This window comes from Scaptodrosophila lebanonensis, unplaced genomic scaffold (genome assembly GCF_003285725.1).
Source record: "Scaptodrosophila lebanonensis strain 11010-0011.00,11010-0021.00 unplaced genomic scaffold, SlebRS2 tig00000001-arrow-pilon, whole genome shotgun sequence".
Lineage (NCBI taxonomy): Eukaryota > Metazoa > Arthropoda > Insecta > Diptera > Drosophilidae > Scaptodrosophila > Scaptodrosophila lebanonensis.
This window is the reverse complement of record NW_022060529.1, coordinates 21,609,332-21,631,067: the sequence shown is the minus strand read 5'-3', so window position 1 is coordinate 21,631,067 and position 21,736 is coordinate 21,609,332. Positions and strand designations below refer to the sequence as shown.

Below are 21,736 nucleotides of genomic sequence, written 5' to 3'. Positions count from 1 at the left end.
GTAATAGGAAGTTTTTTAATTTTTGAAAACATAAATGCTAACATTTTACATAAAAACTAAAAACAACTCTGTAGTGAGTTAGAAAATGTATGTAAGTACAAGCTAGAAGCTTGAAAACTATCCCAATGACTTCACCGAATTATAGAAATTCACTAATGCATACTTTACTAGAGCAATTCATACAGATACGCGTTTTCCATTGAAAGTAAATATTGTTTTATATAATTTATATAAATTTCACTTCAGGTATATAATCTGATTGTAGTGTCGGCCCCCGTTGAAAACACCCAGGGCTGTACTGGATGCCAGGTCACATCTAAGACCCCAAACTCTTCGCGTTTTTCGTGGGTCTGCAACTTCTTAAGCGGCACAATCAACGGATTCTGCAGCAAGTCACTGAAATGCGATATAATTTATATTAAGCATGTTATAAATATAGGATTTATATTATTTTTAGACAGCTTACTTGTAGACCATGCCATGTGAGACAATCACAGCTTGATCATCACTGCCAGAGGCAAAGAGTGGATAACGTAAATGGAAGGCTACACTCCTCACAGCGTTGCGATGTAGTCGCATGGTCTGGTACGGTTTCGTAGACAGATCCAAGTCGAACCAAAGCATTTTCTTGTCGTAGGTGGAGACAAGAAGGTTATCGCCTTTAGGATGTATGGACATTCCCGATATCCACTTCGAATTGGTTAGCAGTTTCTTGATTAGTTCTTGTTTGACCAGATCGTAGATGCGTATGTTGTGCTGCGTCTGTGGAGATAATGTATTGCATAAATTCGATGTAATGCAAAATGTACGTAGAATACAGACCGCTACAAAGAAACAAGGTTTGATCGGATGGAACAGCACGCACTGGATAAGACCCTTGCTCTTCGAGAATGGTATTTGCGAACGTCGTTTGGAAAGCTGATGTATAAGTGCCGACCGATTGGCACCCTCAGGCATTACGGTGGCTAAGTAATCGCCGCGTCCGTGCCAAGTCACTTGACGTATAGGCTTGAAGTGTGTGATTATCACACGCACGCCCTTCTCCTGTTCGGCTCCCTCCGCATTCGACCATTGCACTGCAGCTTTGATGCGCTCATTTTCGATTACATCCGATGGAGGTGCTTCCGCTAGCAAGTCATCGGTTTTTTTTATAAGAACTTTATCGCCCACCTTTGGATTAACCAGCAAAAGACGATATCCAGTGGCTACCGCAATAATAGAGAGCTTGGCATTGGGACACCAGGCAACACATCGCACCACGTCATCAGTTTCAATTGTGCGTATGCAACGACCTGTTGCAATTTCCCAAACTGTAAGGCATTTCAATACATTAGCACGATAATAGAAAATGGTAAGATTACCTTTTGGCACTTACTTTTAACCGTTTTGTCGTCGGAGCCGGAAACCAAGTATTCGCCTTTAGGCTCTACACTAACCGATCGCACTAGATCTGTGTGTCCACGGTAAACGAGACTTTCAACTGTTGGGAATGGCTGCAAGTCGCGTGGTGAAGGCAATTTTGGTATGAGATATTCAGCATCGATGTTTAGCTTGACGCGTTTAGCGCGTGGGCATAAATACAAGTCAAGGCAGCGTAAGAAGCGTTCCCGCATGTAACGCGAATAGGCGGGAACCTCACGCAAGGATTTGAACTTCTGTGGCATAAAGTGAAGCTTTCGTTTGTGCGGCTCGTCCTTAAGCTTCAGCCATTCCTTGGTCTCCTTCTCGTCAAACAAATACTCTGGCGGAGGATTGTAGGACTCGGCATGTCCGGGCAAATCTCGTTTTGGAGCTGAAACAGGATCGTGTATGCGACGCATTTGATCCCGACTTGTGTCCGTCTCCCAAAGCATATAAAACTTGGGTCCACGCTTTTCTTGCTTTTCACGTTCAACCTCTTCCATCGTTTTCATCCAACCCATTTTAAGGGCGTGAACCATGCGGGAAACCTTTTTTTTCTCCGAAACCGAAGGCAGGAACGAGCGTTTGTGATCTGGCACATTTTTGATAGGCATTTTCTCTACTTCAGATGTGAACCAATCAATCCAAGGCTCATATTCGTTGTGCTCAGGGTTTGGTATGCGAGCTGAATTTACCCGTTTAATTAGTGCAATATCGGCGTCAGTCAGCAGCACTTCCTGTCCAGTCTGAGGATCTTTGACAGTGCGCCAAAAATTAGGATCCTCTATTTTACGCAAAAAGTCATCGATTTGATCGCTTTTTGGCGGTTTAATAATTTTTTTGGCATCCCAATCATAGCCAATGTGTTTGTATTCGTCGTACCAATGCATCGGTATATTGCCAACAGTATTACGTATGTCCTCTTCGTCGGATGTATCAGAATCTTCGTACTCGTCTTTCACGCCACCCGGTTGGGCCACTTTACCTTTAGTTTTTTTTGGCTTTTGAACCACCTGAACTGTCCTGCTGGTTGTTGGCTTATCCTCGGTTTCTGCATTATTAGTGGACTTTATTGGCTTGGGAACTTCTTTTAGGTCATGCTCATTTTCGCTGGACTGATCACTTTCACCGGATTCCTCATCGCTATCATTCACTTCGTCCTCATCCCCACTGTCATCGTTTTTCGCCAAATAATTTCCGTCTTCATCGCTCTCAAATTCAAGATTGCTGCTGCTATCTGAATGATACTCCTGGTCTATACCTTCATCATCGGTTGTATCTTCACCTTCACTGTTGTCTTTAATGGGTTGCAGCAAGTCCTTTTAAATACGAAAATATTTAAGCAGGCCTAGCGATTGATCAACCGAGCTTACCTGGTTTCCCTCATTATCGGACGTTTCAGAAACCTGCGCTACATCTTTGGAAGCCTCCGTTTCTTTAACGTTACGTTTTCTTGTTAGTTTTTTAGTCATCTTCGTCGAAATTGATGGCAAAAAACAAAACGAGCGACGCACGTGTTGCGAACGGCAAACTCGATAGAAAAATATCGAGCCATTCGATAGTAGAGCCCGATAGAGATGAGCGATGTTTTTTGAAAAGCCTAAGCAAAAATTCTTAACGGGCAATATTATTATCGATATTAGTTCAAGCGATTTACTTAAAATCTGAATCAATTGATGGAATGATCATTTCCAAAAGTACATAAAAACTATAATACCATAACGAACACGTTTTGACAATAAATCAATTTGACTTATATTAAATTAAATTATGAGAAAAATTTAAATCTTGAATACCACTAATACTACTTAATGTTTAAGTGAACGAATCTATGCCGAATCTATATATTATAGTGTACGATTTAGAATGACAAAATAACAAAGCAGAATGAAGTTACACTCACACGGCAGTAAATAACAGTCAATGTATATCGAAATAGCAAAATTATCGAAAAATAAGTTTGTACTCTTTGAGCTGTGCAACCCTAGTCAACAATAAAAAGTCTGAAGCTGGAATTCCTGTAATTGGTTCGTATTTTGCAGAGATTTCATCATCTGCATGCTTTTCTGAAAAGTATACGCCTTAAAAACTAAGTAAGCCAATTACCCACAGCCCAACCCACACAAGGGCCATAACTCAACAGAATCACAATGCTATTAATTACATTACCATTACTCACCTTCAGACGATACTTCAATTTGCGTACACACACTAACAACAAATACATACACACAATGACTGCGCCGCGTCGACTTCGCAAGGAACTTAGCGATTTGCAGGAGAGCAGCATTAAATCCTTCCGCGATATCAAAGCGGACGATGATAACCTACTGCGCTGGACAGGTCTCATTGTTCCCGACAACCCACCCTATAATAAGGGAGCCTTTCGCATTGAAATCAATTTCCCGGCTGAATATCCATTTAAGCCACCGAAAATTAGCTTTAAAACAAAAATTTATCATCCAAACATTGACCAGAGAGGTGAGGTTTGCTTGCCAATAATCAGCACTGAAAACTGGAAGCCGGCGACACGCACAGAGCAGGTGGTTCAGGCGCTGATAGGACTTATTAACGAGCCCGAACCCGAGCACCCATTGCGCGCCGAACTTGCCGAAGAGTTTCTTAAGGACAAGAAGAAGTTCATCAAGAACGCTGAGGACTACACCAGGAAACATAGCGAAAAGCGTCCTGCCGATTAGTCTAGTGGCGATGGCGAAGCGCCAAGCCACAGTAAACGCAGCCGGATGACGACAAAACCAAATTGAACTTAAAATTAACTATAGATGATTGGCGAGACCGGTAAGAAAAAACTTCGAATACAGCCAGGCACGAAATAACATTTTTGCATAGATGAAAATTATATCAAATGTTCCAACGATTTAAATTGTAGTAGTCGCTTTTTCGCATTCATGTTTTACCTAGAATAATAAACAAAAATGCGGATCTTTCGTAGAGAGGAATAACAAGATGGAACACAAAGGCAGGCAAAATAGTTTTTAAAATTTAGAAGTGTAATTTTATGCGAAAATACATGTTCGTTATGTTAAAACAGCAGTCTCTTTCATATTATCCGGTACCTGTTGAGTAAGGGGTGTAGAGTTCAAATTTACGGCCACAGTTAAGGAATCTTCACCCAGCAGTCGACGATAGCAAGCCAGAAGTACGCCGTTGTTGTACTGCAGCAGCACACTACTGAATTGGTTCTTGTGCAGCTCCTTGATGTTCAAAATACTGTGTGCATTTTCATCACTCATCAACTGCATTAATTGATGCATCTGTTTCAATTTATTTTGAATCAGTCCTGTAAGCGTAATTGTGTGACTGTTGTTATCAAATTCGGTGCTTTCATATATTTCATTTGTGAGGAACAGCAGTAAGGAGACAGCGTAGTGTGTCAGGAAGACTAGGTTCTGGAAGACCAGTTTTTCCGGCTTAAGGTCCAGCAAGGACTCAAGGAGAGCCAGAAAAAAACGCTGCTGAGTTTTGTAGTATGGTTCATCATCATTGAGCGGTTGATAACTAATTTCTTTTTTGTTTCCCAATTCACATTTTGGTGCCGTCTGCCAAATGGGGTCAATATCAAGTGTTTCCAGTATTCTGAAGCGTAGCAACAGTAGTGGCTCAGTTACAAAGAGACTGCTCTGCAGCTTTGAAATTGGCGTGCTTTTAGTTAAGTGCACTTTCAGCAGTTCCTGACGCTTTTCTACACATGTACAAATAGTAGCACCGTTTGTACATTTCTCTACTTGATTTAACTCTCTCCGCAGACAATAAATTTGCTTTAAGAGATCACCATGCTTAAGACTTTGTCGCTCCGTATACGAACCACCATAGACTGGCATCCAAAAACCAAGCGCTTTGTTCGTTTCCTCTTTTCTTACAATGCACAGATCATCCGCTAGGGATCGCACATGATAGCGATTGTAATACATGGCCGAGACCAGGCTTCGTAGCTGATGTATGTGCCGGAAATACTGCTTATCATTGGACTCGTAGGCATAGATGCTTTTCTCAATGGCATCACACTGAAGGTTCATAAACAGGCGGCAGCAGATTTCGTGCTGCAGCAGAAAATCTTTGGGTATTTGAGATTTGGTGAATAGCGGCATTACCATCGGATTGTTGGGATCATTTAGCTTGGCACGCATATCTTGCAGCAGATGCGTTAGTCCAGCCGAGTCTTTTAGATAATTCAAACAAATCACGTAGACCTCAGAGTTTCCACGCTTTGACGTCGCCGGCTTATAGATATGTACCTCATTGAAGATACAGTTAAGCATATATAACAAAGATACGCTGCAAGCCTCAAATAGAGTAAACATTTTGATGACGAAGTTGCCGCCGGCACCGAGTGTACTGAGAGCCGTAAGAATTTCGGCCGTGAATAGTCGGGCCACAATCTCTTCCTGAGCGTCCGGTCGTGCGGCACAATCAATTGAACCATCAGCTGTTATTAAATGTACGCCATCGGGGAACTCGTCGATGCAACGTTTTGACATATTGTCAATGTTGGCAACATTAATGAGATTACCAGTGAAGTCCTCATGGAAGATCCAGTAATCCAGCGTGTGAAACATGAAGCGATCATCAGTTACCATCTCATTCAATGCGTTTCCTTCATAATACGGATTTAGGGTTGTGGAACGCCAATTCCACTTTATCTGAAATAAAACCACTTTACCAATGCTAATATACTTTGAATTATAATTTCTAATCACCTCCTCTGCTTTGTACGTTGTGTGCATGTAGTGGTTCAGAGCCGCTATGAATGCCCCAGGTGCTTCGCAGAGGTGCAACGTATTCACTACCGACTTCCCAATCAGCGGGAATCTATTCAGGCACTCAAAGAACTTGCACCATGCCACAGTCACAAACTCTGCCTTGGTTTCGTTTTTAAGACGCCACACCACCTCACCCGAAGGATCACGCTTATTAGTGTGTGTGCTCCACTCATGCGTGCCATAGTCGTTTAGTTTGCTTTTCACTGCATTTAAATTTTCCTTGAGTCTTTGTAAATCTCCGAACTGGTAGAATTCACTGAAAATCGACTGCCCCTTTTCCGGAAGATGCCAAGCAACTCCTTCACTGGGCTTCTGATACAGGAACTTCTTCTCAAAGAGTTGTTCCAACTCATCTCTCAAACTAAGTTTTGGACGCATTTTCCAATTAACAACCAAACAATTTTAAGCGCTGCCGATGATAATAATCGTCAGCTGATGGGCAGTTGGCAACTCTTTGTTATCGACTAGTCGTTAACAAGCAGATATCGGCGGCTGCCATATTTTAAAATGTGCACCCATACGGAGTCATTTTACCAATGCACTTTTAAAATCACCTTCAATTTGATTATTATTATATTTAACAGTAAATTTATAACAGCTCTTTGGGAGTTGAGTGATATTATATTTTTTAAAAAGCTGAATTTTTATTGTAATTAATTATCATTAATTAATTATAAGTGTACTCGTATTATAGTATATATTTATAGTATCTAAATAAGTAGGCATTCAATCTATAAACTAAGTAAGCATTTGGTTTTATTTACAAGAAAAAACGAATGAATTTAATGAAATGTATTGAAATTTTGAATTCAGAATTCAGCGATTATGCTGAAGAATTTCTTCCAGCTTTTAATGTACTTGAATATGATCGATTCAGGACTCGCTACACAATATCCTGCAAACACACCTTTATTATCCACAGAAGCTAATCTAAAACTAAAGTAACTTGGTATAATAACAAAAGAACAACAAAGTCCCTTCATAATTCTTATTTTATTTAGTTTTAACAACTTGTATTCTAATTTTAACATTAAAAAAATGATTAGATTACGCAACAAAAATCAAGTTTTCATTTAACTGTTAAAAGCACCCTTATAACAGACATTTAATCGGACTAGAAGCAACTGATAATAAATCCTGAAAACGTCGACATAATGGTGGTGAAGCTAATAATTGAGATACTTTTGGGAATACTTTGGGTGCATCCATTGTTCTGTTCTACTTCCAGGTGCTAATCTAGAAGCTTGTAGTGTGCTGAAAAAAAGAAATTATCTTCATGAGCATGCAAGCTAACTCCAAATGAAATATTTAAAAGCTGTTTTCATGGTCACGAATATGAACATATTGCTAGAAATAATAAGAAAATTTTTTAGGGATTGGTCGATACCTCAGTGAATGACCAAATTAAATGAAGCGGCTGATTCGTTCGTTAATGTACGCATATTTACAGTTAAAAAACAAAACTGAACGCGATTTTTAAATTGTTTTTGTTAGAAAAATTAAGTTTTTGTAAAAAAAAGTTCGACCAAATTTCAAAGTTCTGCTGTTAGTCATCATAATTTATAATGTTGAAAATTACGGGCCTGCGAATAATGATTTTAGCTGAGCAACAAAAGTGCACAAATTTCTAAATTATGTAAAAAGTATAGTTATATGACTTTTCGTTTGTTTTCACGTCAAAGCCGCAGTCCTTAATGATGTTTGTTGCTGATGACTGCTTCTTTTTTCAAATTGAACATAACATATTTATTTCTATCGGATATTGAATTTTTTTAGATAAATCTAAGCTATCAACTAATTTTATAAAGCTCATAATAATATTAGAATTGCATATACAAATGTAGTTGTCTTCTATGAATAGTCTTTCGACAAATATATAGTTTTATTGTTGCCAATTGTATAATGGAGATATGTACATACTTACATATATACCATAAAAGGGGCATAAATTCATTCTAAGCTAGTTTGGATATAATACATTGAATGAACATTCTAAATGCGAATAAAAATATTCGCAAAATATTGTATTGCTGCATTAAATGCAACAAAATAAAGCAATATCGATTTTAGAAGAATTTTATACTGTCCTATTTCATAGCTTATTGATAATTAATCAATTGTACATTCATATGTATAAGCACAGTTCCCGCACCTCACCTACCCCCAGCCATAGTATATATTTATCGACTTCCTCGCCGCCAAAGTAAGAATCCAACAGTTAGGCACATTTCCCGACAATACGTACAAATGGGTGCTTGTGTGATGAAAATACAAAATGGTTTATTAAAATTAATATCATTTGGTCTATGATACTGAAGTTTCAAGCTTTGGGGGTGCGTAGAAAGCGTACACTATGTACATATTTGGGAAACAATAAAGTGAATAGAAATTCATATTAAAATAAGTATCATGAAAAAAATGTACCCACAATTGTTGAATGTTGTTCTGCATATTAATTTGACAATTAACTGAAATCTGGTGACAACAAGCTTAAGCGGAAATGGTTGTGGAGAAATGGGCATTGGGACGGACTGGAGGATTTTCTTCACGTGTACATACATATTTATGTACATAGCTAAACCAATCATGCTCGCAATAGTCTGCTTCTTAAAGCATTAATTCATGACTCGACCATCGGAATTCGAATTCTGCGCTTTTGTCGAATTTGATCATTTTATCCGTGCTTGCGTTCTCTGTCGTCTTTATAACAATCAAAACGTGCGGCGGCTACACATTAATAATATCATTCAAGTTATGACTTTTCAAAGCAAACAGGAGGATTCAATTGCATTGTTTCTATACTGATACATATACATACATACATACACATATAGAGTGTACTTATGTATGTACATACATATATAGAAACAAAATCTGGTGAACTTCTGTTTAGGCCCGTCAAAAGATTGGCAGTTCGTTGTATTCGTCGTTGTCATCGTCTTCTCTGATCAGTCTTTGTAACATTCTCGATTTGTATATAACGCAGACAAGCGAATGAAAGAACAAGCATTTACTCGTACATACAAATATGTGGAAGCCGGCACGTGACTGTTTTTTATAATCACTCATAAATATCTGTAATGTAATGCCCGCGATAGAATTTAGCTGAGGGCTGTAATAAAGAAAAGGCTAAGTTGTACCCACAGAGAATAGAAGAAAGTACATGAACTCTTGAAAGCTGCGGATAAGACGCTATGACCTGTGGCTACTTTTCAAATGACTGGGTTTAAGCGGAAGTACCATGAGTCCGCGCATGCGTGCCTTTCCACTGCAGGTAGTTATTTCTAACTCAATGAGAAATTTCATTGCAGCGTATGGATAGTAGGGACTGTCGACTTTTGCCGGCGACTAATTTTATTTTTCATATTTTTCCTAAAAGGGAGTTCATTAATATTCCGAGCAGGCGCCATTGCGCTAAAAACGTTTAAGCGGCGTATGAAACGACGTCAGCTACCTGCCGGTGGCTACCAAAGCCTCCTCTCTCCATTTATGCGCGACTGCGTGTGCTTGTGTGTGTGTGTGTGTGTCAACTAACACATGCAATGGCACCCCCACTTTGCATACATGTATATAAATATGTAGATATGTATGTGTACCTATGTGCAGTGCTGAGCTGTGCTGTGCTAGCAACGGGTTTTGAAACCGTTTTAAAAAATGTTGTTATGCGTTTTTATTTAAATGTCTCACTAGTGTGAGTGGTGCAACTATCCATTGTTATTGTATCCATATAGTAAAAGCATTCACACACGCATTGACACACACACACACTCCGTACACACACTACACCTAGTACATACATATGTATATGCACAGCCGCGCCACAAATAATTGAAACTTCTTCAATTGTCGTCGCTTTTGGCTCGCGTTTGTTAATTTTTTAGTTGTCCGAGGTGTGGTGCTGAGCTCGCCAGTCGGCTTCAAAATCAGTTGCCAATTAGTCTTCATCGCTGACGGATTACAATTGCCTTTGCCTTGCTTCTTGTTGTTTGTTCACAAGCACAAAAAACTTGTTAAGTGGTTTTCAAATAACAAGAAATTCATTGATAAAAGTGTATTGGACAATGCTATTTTACAATAACAAATTTTAAACTATGACAAAGTGTTATTAATTCTGATGGAAAACCCTTTGTACCTTCGGGTTTTATATTTCAGTGATGTCTGTTAGTGGTGTTATAGTATATGGATTTGGCGCGTATCTGTTGGTGAATTGGCAAGATGTCGGCATAGCTGACGTTTGATAGCGATTTAACCGCGCTATGCTGCATCTAGTCAGTTGGTTCAGCAGAACAATCAGCAAGAATGTGAAGCAAATTGGATATTTTATCATTTCCAGGACCATATTTTAGAAATTCTTATGTATAGGATTTCTTCAATAATAATACTACTTTTAGTTTCTTTCAGAGTATGGAATACCTGGGCACAAACTCTTTATATTAATAAACAGGATTACTCGAGGATTTACAAATCACATACATGGATCCTCAAGGCAGAAGTCATAGAAGGTCGGCCTGTTAGTGCATTATTTGTGCAGTTAAGAAATTGCATACATTAAGTGGAATGTCTTCCATTGCTGTTTAGTTGGTGTTATATTTGTACTTGTAAGAATGTATAAATTAAATTCAGGCTTTTATTTGTTAGAGCTTAATAATAAAACAAAGGGCTTATTGTAAAACCTGAAGGAAGCAGCCAGTACCGGCTATGGATCTGTTACCGCAAAGCCAACAACAACAATAATACTTCTATTCCAGCAAAACATGTTCGATGTTGTTTTTCATCTATTTGATTGCGGATTTAACTAGTTGGAAATTAAAACATGCCATGAGAATTTTGTTTTTATTCGTTCAAGAAAATACGAATGCATGCTATAAATAGCTTAAAAGTGTTATGTTAACAGTCTCAAAGCTTAAATTGGCTGAAAATAAAGATGTTTTATATTGAGTTTATTTGTAAGCTCTCCTCATTTTATTTGAAATCAGTGCTACGATTGGCATCACTGCATTTTGCAATTTTATTGATATTTGGAGACACTGAAACCATTTTTGATGTGTACGCACTGACCATAGTCAGCTGTTAAGTTTTGTTGGCAAACAAAAAGAAAAAATTGCCCATTCGCACCAATTCTTTATAGTTGTTGTTATAAAATACCGCTTAAGTGCGATTCATAAATTTAATCCATTAGCAGTTCAGCAACACACTGGCAAATAATAATTCATATAAATATAATCTCATAAGTGATGGACAGCCAGGTAAGTGTGCGTCGCAATTTTAGACTGCGACTGCCAATTTCATTTCTTTCTGCTCTGGGTGTAGCAATTAGCGCTCCCTATTAATTAGTGTGCCTGACTAGTTATCTGTATATACACATGTACAATAAAGACCATTGTGATAAATGTAAATGAGTGCAAAGTATTTGAAAGAGAGCTATCATGTTACGAGCGTTAGATGGCAGAGCGTGACGTAATCAAACAGGCGGATGTTTGCGCTTATCGGCCTACTCGTATTTTGTCAAATTTTTACCTTGTGAGTGGCGTGTATTCATAGTTTTCTCTTTAGGCACCAATTGATGATCTATTGTTGGACATTGTGGACAATGCTTGGCGCATGGAAGTGCTGCCCTTCGATCAAATATTAGTACCAATTGAAAAGTTACCAGATCCCGAGGCCGATGGTGGGGACTCGCATTTGACTTTGAGTGAGCAGGCAAGTATTTGAAATTGCTCTATTGTTATTAGTAGCGTATTTTATTACGAATCTTTGCAGGAACAAAAGTGGTCAGACTTGGCGCTGGGCTCTCTTGCTCCCGACGCCGCCCTGATTGACCAATTAAATATAACAACCATCTAACCAAGAACAAGTAGCTCTCGTGCGAGCACTTCGCCCACGCTACTAATACCACAAGTGCTGCTAACAACACCACAACATGACTAGTAGCAACAACAACAATAACAATAACACCATACATCAACATTTGCATTCACCTACCAAGCTAACAGAATTCGCACGCAACTTTGAGGACAAACCTGAATCACTTTTTGGACGCGTTGTCAATAAAATACAAAATGTGTACAATCAAAGTTACAACACTGTCAACGATATATCCAGCGGAGGCAGTGGCAGCCAACAGTCAATGCAAATCGGCAAGTCCATGTTTTATGATGAGAGGTCGTCGCCCGCAGCGGAAACTGGTGAGATGACGAGCAACAGCTCTTCGTCTAGTCTTAGCTTGACGCGACCACAGCCACCGACCACTCTGAATTTACCCGCCACAAGCGAAACACGCAGTAATAGTCATTCGACGACCGCAATCGCCGATGACTCGGAAGCAAACGAACATGTCGAAGAGCTGCCCAGCGAAGCCAATCACGGTCGCAGTGTGTCCAATGTGCTGAAGCACATTAGCAACATTGCCTCTTCGAAGAACAACAATGTTAGTATAAATTTTATTATCAATCTCAATGGCGGGCTTATTTCTCTTGTCATTGCAGGAATTGCGTAAGTACAAAAATACGGAGCTCCAGAGTTTCTGGATGCCTGACTCAAAGGCCAAGGAATGCTATGACTGCGCCTTGAAATTCTCAACGTTTCGGCGAAAGCATCACTGTCGCATTTGTGGCCAAATATTCTGTTCTAAGTGCTGCAATCAAGTGGTGCCAGGCACAATAATTCGTTGCGAAGGCGATCTAAAAGTATGCAATTACTGCTCGAAAATTGTTCCCACTTTTCTGAAGAACCCAAACCTAAGTGGGGATCTGCAAGCACAACAGCGGAACCTTACCAACAAATCGGAGGCAAATGACAATGCGCCCGATTGCTCTCCTCTTCTGCAACAACGTGCTCAGCTATCGCGTAAACCATCACTCGGCTATCAGGAGGAGCGGTTTAACTCGCAACATGCCTATACCACGCTGTCTGTGGATGATCGTAAGAACATATTGCAACAGTCGAATTCACTCATTACACTGCATGAGGAGATGCAAAGGAAATTACCCGCCCAAAATTGTGGATTGCACCTGATTGGATTTTTAAATACAAACAATAAGTCTTCCAACAAGGTGCAAGCTGTGGCAATATTAAATGCCATGTTAGCAGCTGGATTCCTGCAGCCCATTGTGCCCGACACAGAACAAACAGAATTTGATGAGAATTTGCATTATAAATTTGCGGACTTGCCGCGTCAAATTCAAGGGGTCATAAAAAGGGACGCCGCCGTACCAAGTAGCCCGCAGTTTGAAGGACCCAGTGTAGAGCCGCAACCTCCTAAGGATGTGTCGCTAAATTTGGCTTTGAATCAGGAACTTGAGCTAGAGAATCAAATGCGATTCACAACCACAAACTCAAAACTGCTGGAATCGTATTGCGATCATGAAGATCAATTGTTGAATCAGCTTCTTCTTGCTCATCAGCTGGATCCTGATTGGGGAAAGGTGCTCCAAACGTTGTGCTCCACAGCCGCCAACAATTTCAAGCCTGAAAATTGCTGCAACGATCTCATGGACATACGCAATTTTGTGAACTTTAAAAAGGTTCCCGGCGGCAAGCGCAAGGACTCCACAATTGTGCATGGCGTGGCCTTCTCCAAGAATGTAGCGCACAAGGATATGGCCACGCATGTAAACAATCCGCGTATTCTACTCCTGCAGTGCCCAATCGTATATGAGCGGATTGAGGGAAAGTTTGTAGGCCTGGACACTGTTCTACTTCAGGAGGAGGAATATCTTCAAAACGTGTGTGCCCGCATTATGAGCTTTCAACCAAATGTGGTGCTAGTCCACAAAAATGTGGCGCGTGTGGCCCAAGATATGCTGCGTTCCGCCGGCGTAACATTGGTGCTGGATGTTAAGCTATCCGTGATGGAGCGTCTGTCACGCACGCTTCAGTGTGACATTGTAAACTCAATTGAGTCAAGCATTACGCTCCCTAAGCTGGGCTACTGCAATGATTTCTATATAAGAAGTTATAATGATGGCCATGGCTCCGTCAAGACTCTGATGTTCTTCGAGAAGCTCAGCAGTTCAAGAGGTTACACATGTCTGCTCCGAGGTGCACACGATTCGGAGCTAAGGCGTGTAAAAAAAGTGGCATCGGCACTGCTTTTCGCACGATATAATTGGCGGCTAGAAATGTCATTTCTGCTCGATGAATTTGCACAACCTTTGGCGCCTAAACCCTCCATATTCGACTCGAAGGATACCAGCCCCAAGTCAGAGAAGGAGCCAACAGCCGATGAGCCCTTGGAGTCCGTGTTGCGGTCAGCTAAGCGTCCAATAACAGAGCGTAAGTCAGAGGATAAAATCATGGCCGCCATTGCCGAGAATGTAGCCGATTTCACGGACCCTTTGCGCTCTACGCATATGACATCGCAACCCACATCGCCTAGCGAGCAAGCTGACGTGGTGGCTCTGGCCGTGGAAACGCGGTACGACAATCGTTTTCGCAATGCCCTGAGCTCCACGCTGCTCTCTGTAAGTCCATTCTCCACATTCCCGCTACCGTATCTAGAAACGGAACAAGGTCGCAAGTGCAAGCTGAGAAAACTTTTCCCAGCCGAGCTGTACTTTTCCAAGCTGTGGTCTCAGAATCAGCCTACTTTGGAGCATCCAGACAGCAGCAATCTGAATGTTGAGCAAAACAACAAGGAGAACAAAGAGCAGTTACTGCCACCACATCCATTCTTAAAGCTTAAGATTACGGAGCCCATTACTAGTCGCGAAATTCAAACGAAATTGGCGGAGTTTCGAGCGTTTGGTGGTCGTTTTGCCAAGGGCAAGAAAAGTGAGTACTTAATATTGTTTATTAAATATTCATTTTAATTTTGAATTTATTTTTAGTGCTGCGACCAAAGAAGAAAGAAGAACCAATACAACGTCCACAGAAGATTAGTGACGATCAACTGTACAAGGACGCATTGGATCCCGAGAATCATCAGCGGCTGCCAGTACTCTTCTGCAGCTTCCATTACAATCCGAAATCGGTATCTTCTTTTTGCAAGCTGCCGATGCTACTAAACATGAAGTTTTATGGTCAACACGACATAATGTTGGGACAATTTTTGCAGCGCTACTGTTGCCTCCTCAATCCCATATGCGCTTCCTGCAAGTTGCCCATGCTGGGCCATGTAAGACGATACGTGCACTCCTTGGGCTGTGTGCATGTCTATCTCACCGAAGACCTAACGCGATCGGATCCAAAAATCATATATTTTACTTCTTGGTGCACCATTTGCAATGCAACAACACCCTCTGTGCCTCTCTCAGAGACATCGAAGTGCCTGTCACTGGCCAAGTACTTGGAAATGCGCTTCCATGGACACGCATACAAGAGACGACCTTTTACTGATGCCAGCGGCAACGAACCAACTAGCCAATGCGAGCATTCACTTCATCGCGACTATGTGCACCATTTTAGTTTTCGGGGCGTCGGTGCAAAGTTTCAATACACGCCAATTGATGTGTGGGAGGTGGGTATGCCCGACTTAAGGCTTGAGCTCGAACCGCCCAAGCGTTTAATTGGACTGGAAGTGCAGGAAGAGATAAAGAACTTCCCTATACGTGGTCACGAGGTCTACACACGCATTCACGAGCGTATCGCCGATCTAGCCAGCGAAGATGAGCAATCGCCGTTGGTGCTTAATCTGAGGACAACGCTGGCAACGGATCAGTTCATATTTAAACAGAAGATCGAAATCGTGCACACCTTGTTAACGGACAGCAAGGCCAGTTCTTACGACATCAACGATGCCATTGTTATGTCCAAGCGCGCCCTGGCCGAGAGCATCGAACTCTGGGGTCCGCGCCTTAATGAGATAGAGAGCGTGGCCTTGAAATTGGCCGGCAAGCAAGCGAATCAAATTGATGCAGGACAAATCTGCACCGAAGAGCTGCGTCCAGAACACTTGGAACCAGTTTCAGCCGGCTCGGATGGCACCAAACCTCCAAATCTGCAATTAGATAGCCACGCGCCTGTCGAATGCCAAGGGGAGGACACAGATATGCCTGGCAGTGCTCTCTCTGTGACTGAAAAGAAGTTCTCTATTGAACAAATGCTAGCTTCCACGGTCAGCACGGACAAGAAGTCGATTAAAAAGATACTGACACAACTGCTGCCATCGACAAATCCGACAAACCTTCTGCAATCGCCCTTCTCTGCCCAGGAACATTTGACTCTGCCCCTTGGCGCCATACCCATAAAAGTACGCGAACAAGACCTCAGCTCTGTTATTGCATATTTCCTGACATCAAAGGATTATCAGCGCGCACTCACGGATCTCAATGCTGGTGAGACCAGCAGCGGTGCCGAAACGGCACATGCTAGCCCACAGATGAAGCGCAAACAGCAGGAAAGCGATGCTGAAGATTCGGCCTCCATTAATACAGCCCACAGCAACAACGCTACAGCCGCCGATGGTGAAGAGCGAGTCAAAACCAAGTCATCCCACACCCACATCTCTCTTAGCTTTAATAACAACGGAACACAGTTCCACTGCAAAATTTACTTTGCCCGCGAATTTGATCTGATGCGGACGAACACCTTGCGACCGCCCAAAGAAGACAACTCGCTGTACAAGAAGCTGGAAAAGAACAAAATGCGCGAGGAGCTTAGAATCTCACAGAGCAGAACGACTGCCGGTGCCGAAATGGAGCTCATACGAAAGCCCAGCGATGCAGTGCGTCCGACGGCATCTCCCAACCGGCGCGATGAGCAAACAGACATGGACGAGTGCCGCATCGCACTAGCCCGTAGTCTCTGTAACAGCGTACAGTGGGAGGCACGCGGTGGCAAGTCCGGGTCGCGCTTTTGCAAAACACTTGGTAAGTATTTTGAAAGAATATTCGGTTAGAATGTGGGAGTGGGGTTTTTGTCAATTTATAGAATGAAAAGAATAGAATAGGAAAGAATGAATGAACGAGAGTAAAGTAGAATAAAATTATATAAATTGTAATAGAATAGAAGAGAAGAGAATATAATAGAATGAAATCAAATCAAATAGAATAAAACAAAAAAGTAATATACAATAAAATTGATTTAATATAATAGAATTAAAGCGTTGTTTCTCATACGAGAAATGAAAGAGGTACGTTAATAGACTTTTAGTTATAATAAGTAATTGATCTACAAATTTATTTTTACACAGATGACCGCTTTGTGCTTAAGGAGATGACGCAAAAGGACATTACAATCTTTCAACAATTCGCTCCCAACTATTTTGAGTACATCAATAAATGCCACCAACAGGAGCAGCCCACATTACTGGCCAAAATCTTTGGTGTCTTCAAAGTAAGCATCAAAAAGAAGGAGTAAGTACGCATCGAAATATTTAAATCTGAACTTACTCAAAATTCTCGCCCTACAGTCACTTTGAGGAAAAATCACTGCTTGTTATGGAAAATCTATTCTATGCGTGCGATATAACGAACAAATTTGATTTGAAGGGCTCTGAACGGAATCGCTTGGTTGATCCCAGCACTCAAATAGGCGAGACCGTATTGCTCGATGAGAATTTGGTGCAAAGTAAGGAACAAATATGCTTTCCAGTGTAGATCAATCGCTCATTTACATTATTTACAGTGTCTTGGTCAAAGCCGCTTTATGTCCTTTCACACAGCAAAGCAGTGCTGAGGGATGCCATAATTAGAGATGCTACGTTCTTGGAAAAGAATGGGGTAATGGATTATTCGCTATTGGTGGGTCTGGATCATAAGAACAGCGTACTCGTCTTGGGCATTATAGGTGAGTGGTTTTTATACCCTGTACCCGTGGGGTAAAAAGGGTATATTCGATTTGTGCAAAGTATGTAACATGCAGAAGGAAGCATCTCCGACCCCATAAAGTATAAATATTCTGAATCAGCATGACGAGAGAAATCGATCTAGACATGTCCGTCCATCTGTCCGTCTGGATGAACGCAAGGATCTCAGAAACTATAAAAGCTGGAACAACCAAAGTTGGTATCTAGATTCTCCTAGGTCCGAGAAAGGACGAGTTTATTTTATTGTTTTGGAATTTTCCCCCCCTTCCCCCGCTACAGGATTTTCAATAGCGTCCATATTTCAAATGCTACCTACACCAAACATAATTTATATATAATTATCTACTTTTGTTCAAAATTTTATTCAATTCTGTCAATTCTAAGAAAAGTTATTAGCGACACAAATTCTCTCCAGTACAACCCCCTAACTGCATAATCAAGTTCGCTCTTCTTCTTCCTCTTTTTGCTTCTGCTATGGGCGCATATACCTCAGTGTCGGAGTTTACCTGGGAACAGGGTATTTCACTGTCGGGCTTGCTCGACTGTAGCGTTCTCCCTTGTTTTTAACCGATTTCAAAAAAGAGGAGGTTATCAATTCGTCTCTATTTTTTTTTTTTTATTATTTACAAATTCTCAAAGTCGTTTAAGGAAAATTCGAGTGTTTTATTTTGTTTGTTACAAATTCCAACGAACTTACTTTTTTTTAAAAAAGCATAATGTAATTAAATTAGAAAATGTTATGAACTCACTCCAGTTTCCGACAAGGCAAAGAAACTCCCCAAGATATACATAATGCCGGAAAAGTATAATTGAGTATCTTCAAAGGTCAGAATTGCCAAAAATATTTAAAATAATTCTTTTGAAAATTATAAATTAAGATTTAAATATAAGTATATATTTTTCCAGTTCAAAAACAACTTTTGGAATGGAAATACCATACAAATCATAACCATTTATAACAACTGGTATTTATTAATTAATTCTTTTCCATTTACAGACTATATACGCACCTTTACATTGGACAAGAAACTCGAATCGTTTGTAAAACAAACGGGCATTCTTGGTGGTAGTGGGAAGCTGCCGACGGTTATATCACCGGAACGTTATAAACAACGTTTCATAGATGCTATGGATCGGTATTTCAACACAGTGCCCGACCGCTGGGAGGGTCTATCGAAATTTTGACATTTAAACTTACTGCGTTAACACTTAACGCGACTTAAGTGATTCAGGAGTGGGCTCAAATTATTTGCACAGGATCACCATTCAATTAACCTTGAATTTCGCATACACATATACTATATACTTAATAAACTACGGCAATAGTTGACCAAACCCACATTTTACTAGCCACCAATACCAATCCATGTCCACGCCCATGCCCATATCAAGGCACTAAAAACGCACTCTTGCTCAAGCCGCACATAAACAAGCCGACATTTCCGCTAACGAATTGATTCAGCCTTGACCCACATGGCCGAACGGCCGGCCGACGCCGTCATTCCTCCTCCCAACAACCAGCCGATGCCGGAAGCCGCCGTTGGTCATGACAATTGAAAGAAATGCACATAAAAGCGTTGCGCGCTGGTATTGCGTGTTGGCCAAAACGTATTACTTGGGGCAACGAAGGGAAACTATTATCATGATGGAACTACCTGTTCTTCGGCTTCAACGTCAAATGTTATAGTTAAGGGCTTAGGAAATAAACCAAATAAGTTTTATGAGCAGCTTGTATTGCCTTATAAACTTCTTTTTATTATCCAAAAATGTTGTTCATGGTGTAAAATAAGTGCGGCGCGTGAAGTGCCAGAAATAGAAATACCCTAAACATTTCATTTTCCCCATCTAGGTCATTGCAGACGCGGAGTTCAAAAGCCTGTCAGCGTCAAATGTGCAATTGAAATGAAATGAATGTGGCAGGTGCGGCAGCTGCAACAAAGCAAATGAAGTGCACTTTTTGGCCATTTAAATGGTGCCAGCACCGACTCGGGACATTTTCAAATTAAACGATGGCATGTAATTGCCGACAACACAGTCCAATAGTTGAAAACTAAAATCATTCCGAGCCCAACCACGACGCCAGAAAGTGATTTATTCAATCGTCTATGTCTTAGAACACACACACACACACAAAGGACACCTTGAACTGGGCCAAGTGACACCTCAGTAAATAGCGCCAAGCTATTGAAACGCGTTGGAGTTGTAGCTTACTCTTACACGCACACCATGCAAATACAGTACAGTAAACACTCGCTTGGACTCACTTTAATTCCTCCTCAGAAACTGCCGATTTTGATAGCTGTTTGGAGGGATTATGTGAGGGTTTTCTACATCTTTTCGACATCTTTTATTGTAATTACTTGACTGGTTCCTTAACACCTCTTGGGCTCATCTATATTCACATTTTTAATTCTATTTTATATCCACTGATTTGTTTGCATGCATTTAAAAATGTTTTCAAAAAATCCAGATTGATTGATTGTTGAGTTGTTTTTACAACCGAGAAACGGGAAATATCATTAGTTTCTTTATAAGTCTAGAAACATATGTACTAAATCAAATCAAAAGATGTTATTTATTTACGTATTTAAATTTCAAATCAATCCAAATCTACTTTGCCCAACTAATTCTGCTTTCAAATGATTTTTATTTAACACGGTTAGAAAATTAAAAATTTTATATATATTTGCACGACTTTATTTCATTTAGCACGATTCAAAGTAATACAGAATAAATAAATAAAAACACACTCAGCTGAAAAATAGCTAGAAACCATTATTATATGTGATTTAATAAAATAAACATAATTCCTTGCTTTTTCACTGATTTTTGTAGGTTTTAGAGATCAAGAATGATCAATGTCCTTTTTTACACGACTTTTTCTGGAACCAATCTACCGTGTTAAAACATAATTAGTTGTACCTCTTTTCTAGTCGTTATGATATTCTTCTTGCTTGACGATCAATTCCATAGATACATAGTTCTGACGCCTGTCAAATATAATCACATTGACTATAATATTTAAAGATACGGATAAAGTGGCTTTCCCTAACTACTTCGTTTGAGAAGCTCGGAGAAAGGACGTATTTTAAATTTATTCGTAATAATCAGATTATAAAACAAGAAGGGAATGCTAAAGTCGAGCAGGCTCAACTCTTAAATACCCTGTACCACCCCACAAAAAAATAAATTAATTTAATTTAATTAATTAATTAATTTAATTTAATTAAATATGTACTAAATCGGGGAAACATTAACAAACTCGTCCTTTCTCGGGCTCAGGAGAATCTGTATACCAAGTTTGGTTATTCTAGCTCTTAAACTTTCTGAGATCCTTGCGTTCATACAGACGGACGGACAGACGGACATGGCTATATCGACTCGTCTTCTCATCCTGATCAAGAATATATATACTTTGTGGGGTCTGCCACGCCTCCTTCTGCCTGTTACATACATTCGCACAAAACTAGTATACTCTCACCCTTTGGGTACAGGGTATAATGAATATGTTATATATGCGGTGGTATTTACTAACCTGTCTGTTGGAAGGCTCCTTAGAGCATTCACTGTACATTTTGCAGAGCCTTTTTCCCTTTGGCGAGGCTTGGCGTGTGAAAACAGAGTGGCAGTTTGTAGGACGCGTGCCGCCTAACTCAGTTGAGAGTTACGATCTAAGCAGTGCGGTCAAGCTATTTGGGGCGAATGCGCTTCAATGTTCGGATTAAATTGACCGGCGACGGGTCTTATTAAAAATGCGTTCACACGCCTTTAAGATTTGTGGCTGCCTTTTGGAGTTGGCCCTTAATAA

The 21,736-nt window shown here is 40.5% G+C and overlaps 5 protein-coding genes across 7 annotated transcripts; 3 read left to right on the top strand and 2 right to left on the bottom strand.

Moving 5' to 3' along the window:
• Nucleotides 1-192: 192 nt before the first annotated feature.
• LOC115634157 (ribosome biogenesis protein BOP1 homolog) lies at nt 193-2,912 on the bottom strand. Its single transcript, XM_030531737.1, has 5 exons — nt 2,775-2,912; nt 1,376-2,720; nt 823-1,310; nt 467-762; nt 193-396 (listed from the first exon to the last, which is right to left on the bottom strand). The coding sequence occupies exons 1-5, from the start codon at nt 2,871-2,873 to the stop codon at nt 243-245; spliced, it is 2,382 nt and encodes a 793-aa protein (XP_030387597.1). The 5' UTR covers nt 2,874-2,912; the 3' UTR covers nt 193-242.
• Nucleotides 2,913-3,344: 432 nt separating this feature from the next.
• Nucleotides 3,345-10,704, top strand: LOC115634159 (ubiquitin-conjugating enzyme E2 L3). Of its 3 annotated transcripts, XR_003996414.1 has the most exons (3): nt 3,345-3,428; nt 3,514-4,200; nt 10,574-10,704. XR_003996414.1 is itself a non-coding variant. In XM_030531739.1 (2 exons), the coding sequence occupies exon 2, from the start codon at nt 3,552-3,554 to the stop codon at nt 4,098-4,100; it is 549 nt and encodes a 182-aa protein (XP_030387599.1). In that variant the 5' UTR covers nt 3,345-3,428; nt 3,514-3,551; the 3' UTR covers nt 4,101-4,452. The 3 variants fall into 3 exon arrangements, 2 of the variants coding, with proteins under 2 accessions (XP_030387599.1, XP_030387600.1); XM_030531739.1 differs by lacking the exon at nt 10,574-10,704 and having other exon boundaries at nt 3,514-4,452; XM_030531740.1 differs by lacking the exon at nt 10,574-10,704 and having other exon boundaries at nt 3,385-3,494; nt 3,587-4,452.
• Nucleotides 4,392-6,560, bottom strand: LOC115634158 (cap-specific mRNA (nucleoside-2'-O-)-methyltransferase 2). The gene is made up of 2 exons (XM_030531738.1): nt 6,120-6,560; nt 4,392-6,062 (listed from the first exon to the last, which is right to left on the bottom strand). Exons 1-2 carry the CDS (start codon nt 6,558-6,560, stop codon nt 4,440-4,442), a joined length of 2,064 nt encoding a protein of 687 aa, XP_030387598.1. The 3' UTR covers nt 4,392-4,439.
• A 670-nt stretch (nt 10,705-11,374) lies between the features above and the next one.
• On the top strand, nt 11,375-12,075 carry LOC115634161 (anaphase-promoting complex subunit 13). Its single transcript, XM_030531741.1, has 3 exons — nt 11,375-11,428; nt 11,736-11,882; nt 11,943-12,075. Exons 1-3 carry the CDS (start codon nt 11,417-11,419, stop codon nt 12,024-12,026), a joined length of 243 nt encoding a protein of 80 aa, XP_030387601.1. The 5' UTR covers nt 11,375-11,416; the 3' UTR covers nt 12,027-12,075.
• LOC115634156 (putative 1-phosphatidylinositol 3-phosphate 5-kinase) lies at nt 11,953-19,263 on the top strand. The gene is made up of 7 exons (XM_030531736.1): nt 11,953-12,609; nt 12,668-14,954; nt 15,011-16,990; nt 17,314-17,476; nt 17,533-17,690; nt 17,748-17,909; nt 18,926-19,263. The coding sequence occupies exons 1-7, from the start codon at nt 12,103-12,105 to the stop codon at nt 19,111-19,113; spliced, it is 5,445 nt and encodes a 1,814-aa protein (XP_030387596.1). The 5' UTR covers nt 11,953-12,102; the 3' UTR covers nt 19,114-19,263.
• The last annotated feature ends 2,473 nt before the right edge of the window (nt 19,264-21,736 follow it).